This window comes from Lissotriton vulgaris, chromosome 11 (genome assembly GCF_964263255.1).
Source record: "Lissotriton vulgaris chromosome 11, aLisVul1.2, whole genome shotgun sequence".
Classification (NCBI taxonomy): domain Eukaryota; kingdom Metazoa; phylum Chordata; class Amphibia; order Caudata; family Salamandridae; genus Lissotriton; species Lissotriton vulgaris.
The window spans coordinates 993,058,787-993,068,746 of NC_141699.1; the positions used below are offsets into that span (position 1 = coordinate 993,058,787).

The following is a 9,960-nucleotide window of genomic DNA, read 5'->3' on the forward strand; positions in this document are numbered from 1 at the left end:
TAAAGAGAGATCTTGCACCTTTGAGCCAGGTAAACTCGAAAACTACACCACCAATCTGAACACTCAAGACATCTTAGAAAACCTCAGGGCAAGTAGAAGGACATAGGCTACATAAAAATAAAAAATAAACGTTGTTTAAAATATTTAGAAATAAAAATAAAGTAGTCCCTTGCAAGTAGCGCCGGCGGCGACGTATGCGTGAGGGGAGTAGCGTCGTTCACGAGCAACAGGAAGAGCGAGGACATGAGCGCCGGGAGGAGCGTCTGCGTGAGGGGAGGAGCGGAGTTCACCAGCAACAGGAAGAGGGGAGAACATGAGCGCCGGGAGTAGCTGCGGAGCGGGGAGAAGCAGAGGAGCAGTGGCAGCGCGGGGAGGAGCAGCGGATGAGGTAGCTGACAAGCGGTCAAGCAGTGGAGAGGTAAACACTCCAGCGTAGGGAGTAGCAGCGGATGAGGTAAGTCGGGACCGGGGGGGGGGGTTACAAAGCCGGGGCGGGAGGCAGGAGGCGGGCGGGAGGCTCAAGGTTCAAGGCGCAAGGCGCGAGGCGCTATGCCCAATGTCGGGGCGGGGCGGCGGGCTGGAGGCTCAAGGCACAAGGCTCAAGGCGGGAGGCGGGAGGCGGTATGGCCAATGTCGGGGCGGGAGGCGGGAGGGATGCGGACTGGGCAATGTCGGGGGGGGGTGCACAGAGGCTTAAAATGCTGCCCCCAGCCCCCTTCTGCCCCGGGCAAAGCCGGGGCGGGCTGCTAGTATATATATATATATATATATAATGTAGCCTGTTAACTAGCAAGGCTAATTGCATGACTTTGACAACAACCACTAAGCATATCAATTAATTGCACCTAATTGCATCTTTTCTGTATTTCCTGAATATTTACTACAATACTTGACTGCCAGAAACATATTCCATGCACATTAATTATAGAAAAATGAATGTATGTGTATATCTGTCATATAAACTAGACTTAATTTGTGCTGGCCACTAAAGTGGTGGGCACTGTCCCACATTTGGAAATTGTTTTTCATCATCAGACATTGATGCAGAGCAAGAAAAAGTAAGGTGTATAAGGGGGGAGATAAGGTCAAGGCAAAATGTCAGAAACAGTAACAAAGGGATGAAGAAGAACCTGCGATAGATAGAGAGACATGAGATAGAGAGACATGAACCTGTGGTAGAGAGACATGGAGTGTAGAGGGCATAAGAATAAGGGATGTGGTGGAATGGAAATCAAAACTAAGCAGACTTGCAATTCCGGAATTCTGGCATTCAGCAGGGTCAGCTGAGGGAATGATGAAATATGGTGGTCCCTCGCTCTTATTTTGTATTACAAATTAAGCACTGCGTGACGTGTCCCATTTAGACCCATGTCGCACACATGGTTTATTGACTCGTTGGAAATTCTCAATTTCTACAGCGAGTGGATGAGGAGAAAAAAATATTTAATGGGCATACAAATCACTGCCTTATGTTTTGAGATGCTTGTTTCCTTTCAGCTGGGCATCAGCTCAAAGCCCCTAGGATGTTGTAAATCTTGGCTGGTCCTGCAACCAACCCCGCACCCACATTATTGAAGGTCTTCGGGCTCTCTGAGTAACATTTGATATTGATGGCCTCATTCTCTGGATGAGACAAAAGGCCAAGTTTGAACCACAAACCTAATAGCCCATTCAAAGATAGAAGAGCTGTGGAGAAATTCTCTGATCCCTGAAAGAAATGGTAAAATCTAGAGTACACCCATTCGGTGGAATTCTCCACACCATACTGCCTTACCCTATAGTGGAGGAATGTTCACAGATTAATGCAAATCAGGTTCCAGGATGATACATTTTACATTTCCAACTGCTTCAATACATAAATATTTCAACACAAAGTAATGCATTTTTAAGGTAGAGGAAAAATGAAGGGTAGTGAGCCCCATCCATTAGGGGGGGGACCGTGCTGATATTAACAACAGAAACAACGTACACCCCTCCCACATCCTCTCCAGTTCGTGTACTCAGAGAGAGGTGTCAGGGGTAAACAGGCTGTGCAGACAATAAGTAAATCTGGGGTGTCCTAAGAGTGAATTGGGGTTTGACATCAATAGTTGTTTCATTGCTTCCTCACAGTTACTGAAAAAGTGAACCTCCAGTGGCAGGAGAAAGAAAGAGAAGGAAAGAAAGAAGGAAAGAAAGAAAGAAAGAAAGAAAGAAAGAAAGAAAGAAAGAAAGAAAGAAAGAAAGAAAGAAAGAAAGAAAGAAAGAGAGAGAGAGAAAGAAAGAAAGAAAGAAAGAAAGAAAGAATGAGAGAGAGAGAGAGAAAGAAAGAAAGAAAGAAAGAAAGAAAGAAAGAAAGAAAGAAAGAAAGAAAGAAAGAAAGAAAGAGAGAGAAAGAAAGAAAGAATGAAAGAAAGAAAGAAAGAAAGAAAGAAAGAAAGAAAGAAAGAAAGAAAGAAAGAAAGAAAGAAAGAAAGAAAGAAAGAGAGAGAGAAAGAAAGAAAGAAAGAAAGAAAGAAAGAAAGAAAGAAAGAAAGAAAGAAAGAAAGAAAGAAAGAAAGAAAGAAAAAGAAGAAAAGAAAGAATGAGAGAGAGAGAGAGAGAAAGAAAGAAAGAAAGAAAGAAAGAAGGAAAGAAAGAAAGAAAGAAAGAAAGAAAGAAAGAAAGAAAGAAAGAAAGAATGAGAGAGAGAGAAAGAAAGAAAGAAAGAAAGAAAGAAAGAATGAGAGAGAGAGAGAGAAAGAAAGAAAGAAAGAAAGAAAGAAAGAAAGAAAGAAAGAATGAGAGAGAGAGAAAGAAAGAAAGAAAGAAAGAAAGAAAGAAAGAAAGAAAGAAAGAAAGAAAGAAAGAATGAGAGAGAGAGAGAGAAGAAAGAAAGAAAGAAAGAAAGAAAGAAAGAAAGAAAGAAAGAAAGAAAGAAAGAAAGAAAGAAAGAATGAGAGAGAGAGAGAGAGAAAGAAAGAAAGAAAGAAAGAAAGAAAGAAAGAAAGAAAGAAAGAAAGAAAGAAAGAAAGAAAGAAAGAAAAAGAAGAAAAGAAAGAATGAGAGAGAGAGAGAGAGAAAGAAAGAAAGAAAGAAAGAAGGAAAGAAAGAAAGAAAGAAAGAAAGAAAGAAAGAAAGAATGAGAGAGAGAGAGAGAAAGAAAGAAAGAAAGAAAGAAAGAAAGAAAGAAAGAAAGAAAGAAAGAAAGAAAGAGAAGAAAAGAAAGAATGAGAGAGAGAGAGAAAGAAAGAAAGAAAGAAAGAAAGAAAGAAAAAATAAAGAAAGTAGAGCTGATATTTGTCAACTCAGTCTGAAAACATCAAAAGTCTTCCCAACAGGCATCTCCATTCTATCTGCTACAGATATCTATAACACTTTTCAGCGACATTCTGCAAAAAAACTATCTTCCTAAAACGGATAAACAGTCATTCTGCAGTGGTATATTCTGAAGAGTTACTAAGGCCCCGTGTAATTCCCCATAACAGTCATCTGTTTGTTGTCCCTAGAGACACACAGAACCTTTTTCACCATTGCTAAAGAGCGCTTAATTTGTAAAAGAAGAAGCCAGGACCCATCTTTTCCTAAGGAGCACGCCGCCACTGCTGAATATTGGTGTTACAGAATACCAAGGCAGTTTAATCTTTATTTCACCTCAGACTTCTTTCATACACCAATATATTCTCCCTGTCCATATATCACATTTTTGTTGGCTTATTTTCATCCTGTTATCCTCTTCCCTTTGTCTGTTCGTCTTTCTCATTCTGATTCTTTTCCCCTTTTGTTGTTGTCTCGCTCTTGTTCTGGATCAAAGTCTAATGATTACAAATAAGTCCCTGTTCACAAAAACGAATGGGGGTGGGTCCCTTCAACACCCACTGGCTCCAATTCAGCCCTGCTAAAGCCCTACAGTGGACTTGGAGTCCCTCGTGTCTTGGGAGGGCTGTGTGTCTTCTGTACTCACCGCCTGGTGTAGAGGTTTCACTTCACAGCTCTCCCAGGAACGCCTGCTGAGCACATGGCAGTCAGTCTCAAGGACATCCAAGGTCAGGTAGTATACAGTGCCGGCTGACTCCTGAAGGAACAGAGGAGATTCTAAGTTTCACATGGCATAGCATCAGAGAGGAGTATTGCCAGACAGAGGACAATTCCCAATCCAGGTCCTTAAACATGTGAGTCAAAGAATAACAACAAAATACAAAATTATTCCTGGGCTGAGTATTTCTTTGCGTTCAAGCTCAAATCAAACACATCAAATGTACACCATTTATAAATTCCTGATCCTAACTCACAAAATACAGGACTGTATGAGCTGAAATGGAGTTACACTTGCTTCGAAATTCTGCAGTCGTGTGTGATGACCTGTGTGTGTTCCCACTGAATTGTTTGGTGAGTGGTACCGGCAACTGTGGTGAATACGCTGTATCTTTGTCAAGTCAAGTCAAGTCAAGTCAACACTTATATAGCGCACTACATACCCAGAGGGTCTCAAGGCGCTTGAGGAAGGGGGAGAATTTTACTTATCGAATATCCAAGTTTGTAGTTGTTTTCTGAAGGATAGGTGGTTTTGTGTGTAGGGCCTGATGGTTCACAAAGATTTTGCTTTGCCACTTGGGGTACACATGGGTGATTCTGAATTCTAGTTGTACGCCAAGAGTAAACTTGGAATTTTTCCCAGCTTACCCTTGGTATGAAGGATTCACTCAGGGGTACTAAAAGAGTAAGCCCATCTACTCATAAAACAAAATGCTTGTGAATCAGGACCTTGCCATGCCTTCCCCACCTTCATTGCACATCTTAAGCCTACAACCACAGAAAGGTGCAACAATTCCTTGTTTGTGCAGATAGCATGGTGGAAATGAGATATTTGTTCTTGAAAAATAGTTTTACCTTAAAAAAGAAAGGATTAACAAAGACATGCTTTAATTATTTCTAATAGGTTAACCCAATGCATCAGTGACTAGAGCACCTAAGACGATGAAAATAAGAAGAAACATCTCTACACGGAGACCAAAATATTGTATTAAGGACAGCTACATAAGTAACACCACGCAATGTTATACTGCAAGAGTATACTTTTGGCATCATGAAAGCAGCAACTCTTCCAGGCAGGCCTGTCACTGTTTCAAGCAGGCAGAGGATGGATGTCCCTTTGTCCACTGTCTCTTTTCGCCTCCCCACCTCAATGGCAGGACTCATATTTGGCAGATCTCAAGATCAGAGTAATGAGGGACGGATCCTGTGACTTCCAAACAAAGCTCCATCCGAAATGTGTAACCGTTGGCGAACCAGACTTAGATCTGATGTAGAATTAGGCATTCAGTTAACAAGTCCCCTAAATATTGCTTTTATTTTGAACATAAATTGTAAAGACGCACGTTTAACCTTTATCAGCAAAACGAAAACCAGTGAATTCAAAATTGGCCCAATCCAAGTTTGTCCGGCAGAAATCTGTCCCTTTGTTAAAGACATTTCTATCTGAGGTAATCTTGGATAACTATTACAAAAAAAGTACAAATTTCCATTAGGCCTAAATAAAGTTTTCTGAACCCTCTATTAAACAACCAAAACCTACCCTGAATACCAATGTAGCAAGAAATACAGTCCTAATGACATTCTGTCAGTTTTATATACAATATTTGACAACTGGGTGAATCTCAAACTGCAGAAACACTTAGACACCTCCTATGAAAAATTACATCTACATTTCATTGTGCCACCTGTATTGTAACTTCTGACTGAGTTTTGATTTCTACTGTGGGTGGAGGCCTTGTCAAACTCACCCTGGCCAACCGCCCTGAAAAAAAGGGGTTCCTTTTTCCTACACTCGCTAGTGCTGTCACAGTGTTTTGACTCTGTCACAGAAGCCTGTCGAAATGATTACTATGTAACACAAGTTTAGTACATGAAAGCTTGACCATCCAAGTTCGATGAAGTCCTTGTTATAAAACGAAATGGCCCTATTTCCAGATTTTGAAGGTATGGATGTAGATGTACACAGAATTTTGTTTCCCATTGTACACTTTGTTCAATTTTGCAACCAACACTTGTTCTTTTCTTCATACTGCCAATAGTTTAGTCCCTGAGAAATGCAGCAGCATATTTACTTCCATTTTGCATCTGTAATAAATACTACTGCTCATTGTTTCATTCACCCTCTGCACTAGTCAATAGGCAGTGGAAGGGTTGATTGGTTTTTCATCAATGACCCACAACCATCCTCAAATGGTCGTTTCAAATTCTTATGCAGAAATTCTGGAAGGCGATGCAGCACTTTAACAGCGAAGTTATGCATGTCTGATCAAATATTAGTCCTGGGTCAAAGTTGCAAACAGTGCAAATATGTAGGCGTGTTATCAGTGTGTACGTTGATCCTTCAATGGCCGTCTGGTGAGTGACCGAGCTCAGGGCCACTCTTCTGTGTAAATAATTTATTGCCGGACTTGGTTAATGTGAGTGCCCCCAAGAGCATATAGTTGGCAAATAGACTTTCCCCCTTCAAAGTTGAGGATATGCACTCAAATATATGTAGGCTTTAAGTTAGTGAAGCTGGGCGTAGGGGTGTCTGGTAACAACGCGCAAGTGGCTCGGCCTTCAGTAGCTCACACTGATTTTCACTGATCACATCTCACTATTGCAGATAGCGAGTTCAAATCCTCCCTAAGACATAGTCAGCCTTCGATCCTTTCGAGGTCGATAAATTGCACGTTATAAATTGCAATATGTAGTGCTACCTGAAAAACAAGGGGCCCGATTCACAGAACTAACTTATGACAAAATCCTAAACTTACTTATTACGGTAGTCAAAGAATGCACTTACGACTGTCCTAAATTTACGTCCGCACTCGGGCCGCAATTTCCACCCCTGGAGTGTAAGCTCCACACCCGTAGGGGAATTTCCACCATCGGGCCGGAATCTCCGCTTTCAGGCCGCAATACCCACAATGCATCAGATATCGTGAATTACCACCAGGTTGTGGGTATTCCAGCACGGAAGCAGAGATTCCGGCCCGATAGTGGAAATTCCGCTCCAGGAGTGGAGCTTCCACTCCGGGTTCGGAGCTTACACTCCGGGTGCGGAAATTCCGGCCTGAGTGCGGATGTAAACTTAGGACAGTCATAAGTGTATTCTGTGAATACCATGAGTAGTAAGTTTAGGATTTTGTCGTGTTAGTTCTGTGAATCGGGCCCAGGGTGTAGTTTATAAAGATGTGTGCTGGCTAGCAGTTGTGTCAGAATGCCAACTACCCGCAGCCTCACTAGCCATTGAAATTGCCATGCTGGTTTTCTTTAGGCTGGCAGGCCTATTACCATATTTAATAATGGGTGCCTTTTTTATCAAAAGTGCGAAATGTTCTAGTTGAGGTGTTGTCAGTCATCCAGACTTTGAACCACGGGGTACATAATGACATAGTTAAAGTGCCCAAAAGCACCTTCGTTTTGCAAGATGGCAAAGGTATATTCATAAATGCCGCACCCATAATGCGCACACTTAATTGGCGGCGTAGGCGAGTTTGTTGAGGTTTCGGTTAGAAAATACATCCGCAGTCTCTCTGCATGAAACATGTTGGAATTGTATGCAAAATGCACTGAAAAATTCAGTTCTCTGATTAGTTGAGCATGTAATGTACTTCGTAGCATGCAAAAAGATTTACACTCGTGTCTGATGCGTTTCTGTGAACGGCACCATCTGTGTTTTTGCCTTGATACTTGAAGGCCCTGCTACGAAAAATCTGCAGCACTGCTTATGACGTTACCAAACGGCATCTGTTAACTCTATTTAGATTAAAAATAAAAAGTAGCCCGGTTGGACAATAAACCTGCTTTACAGTGCGTGTAAGTACGTGCCAGTGCTTTAATTGGACAGGTTCTGTCCGGAACGGAGTACCTGCACTTCTTTGATTTGTTGTTAGGGTAAGTATCTGCAATTTTCAGCTCCAGTGCAATTCATTTTATGGGACAGTACCAGCACTTCTGAGGAACAAATAGGTACCCAAGAATAGAATAACACCATGGCCAACTCAATCTTTCATCACTGACAGTGACAAAAAGCAATACCATTTACTGGAAATAATTCAAGTAAAAAGTTACAGTGTGAGCAAACTCCTAAATTTAAATGTGGCATTTTAAGGTGCACAAGGCCTATGTCCAAACGTAATCACGGCCACTGAAAGCTTCCTGTCTGCACCAGCCAATAGGGAAGCACGAACTTGCCTGAAAGTGCTCCTGCACGTCGGAGATGCGGTACAGGCTGAAGACGTAGCCCTCCTTGCGGTCGGAATTGATCTGACGTAATGCCGTATCCGCCGCAATCCGCGCCATCGAATCATTGCACGGGAGGGAGTGCAGCGGCGTCGGGAGGGGTGCTGGCGACACGCACAAGCAGCACAGCAGCTGAGACGCCAGAGCAAGTAACGCGAGGCCCTTCATCCTTCCGAACAGGAAGGGTACTTTGGTGAGCGAATGGAAGCACAAAGGCTCCAGGCGGCGCACAGATTATATATACGTTGACCCCGCAGTGGAACGTCACTATGCAAGTAGTGGTGCCCATCACCTTTGACCCCTATACGTTGCAGCAAATAGAAAGTCAATGATTAGAAGTGATTTTTCCTTTGGCAGCTCAACAACACGAGTTAAAGAATAAACAGATGTAAACTCTTTTTTTGGGGCGTTGTGATGTAATTTGCTTGCAACCTGCTTGCATCCTAAAAGCAAAGAGCAGAATCCTTATCATGTAAACACTTAAAAACGAAGCAGGATTCTGTATCATAAAATTGTCGACAGAATTGGTATTGCATCGCATAGAATAGAGTAAATTTACTACAAAGAGCAGGGAGTGGATATTCAAGTGCAGGAATGCTCTGAAAGTTTGTGAACAACCACAAACTATTGTGGGTGTTGACAAACTATTTTTTAACCAATCCCACCCTGAAAATGGTAACAGATTTACACATGTAAATGGCTGGGAAAAATATAAAGGTAAAAATACCATACTTAATGTTGGTGCTGTAAAAGTGATTCCTACAAGGGGAAACAAAGATTCCCCCAGGGAAGGAATAAGAGCAGAAAAAGAAGTGCAGTTGCAAACCAGGGAAGGTTTTCCCCCATGCACAAGTGTATTCTATGTGAAATCACGCTCGTGGAAATGCCTCAGAACAATATTAGTGATAATTTACAAAACAGTGGTCCATGATGAGGCTCAGTAATAACTCCTTAGCCGCGGCCGCGATTTGGGGCATTGCGGCACTTCCGTAAAATGGGCAGGGCAGCGTCGGCCGTTGGACTTGCGCAGCACTACGAATGTAGTGCTCGCGACGAACAACGGCCGACGGCAGCACTTCACGGGTTAATGGCGACAATAAATATAGAATGAAAACAGTTCTATATACCCACTATCCAGCCGGATAGTAAGATTTAATCAGGAAACAATTAAAAGATTTTGAACGGCACATGAATGAAGTGGGACACAGTCCTGTATCCAACACATAACGGTGAGAACAATTAACAAAAAGGATAAAAAAATCAGGTAAAACAAGGAGCTTGTTTCTAAATGGTAAGGGTTAAACAAGTGTGATAATCAACAACAACCGTTACACATTACATTTGAATATGTTTGTGTGCACGGTTTAAAAAACTCAGACTTTTTTAAACCGTGCAGCATTTTTTAAGAATGCAGCACCCATAGAAAAAGGAAATGCAAATAGAAATAAGGGTATTTCTCCTTGTTGCCTCTCCCTTATGCCTCCCCTGGGGAGGCATAGGGATCTGACGCATTCCCAGGTGTATGAAACCTTGTAAATCTGGGAATGCGTCAGATTTAATAAATGTTGCATAGGAACACCTACAGCAACACAGATGGAATTCCTTGATGGAGCAGGGTTTCGTAAAAAAAAAAACCTGCTCGAATTGATTTCCCCATAATACGTACTAACAGTAAGTAGTTGTAGAAAAATAACATACACCCAACATGAACACAAGGGAAATTTGCTTTGCGCATGCCTG

The 9,960-nt window shown here is 42.0% G+C and overlaps 1 protein-coding gene across 1 annotated transcript in view; it reads right to left on the reverse strand.

The window, feature by feature from the left end:
- Positions 1-8,399, reverse strand: part of LOC147683836 (uncharacterized) — a 31,059-nt gene extending 22,660 nt beyond the window's left edge. Inside the window, exons 1-2 of the mRNA XM_086944235.1 lie at positions 8,173-8,399; positions 3,923-4,033 (exon numbers count right to left, since the gene is read on the reverse strand). Of these exons, the coding sequence (XP_086800361.1) occupies positions 3,923-4,033; positions 8,173-8,388 (327 nt within the window). The 5' untranslated portion in view covers positions 8,389-8,399. The remainder of the gene's footprint in view (positions 1-3,922; positions 4,034-8,172) is intronic.
- Positions 8,400-9,960: the final 1,561 nt, after the last annotated feature.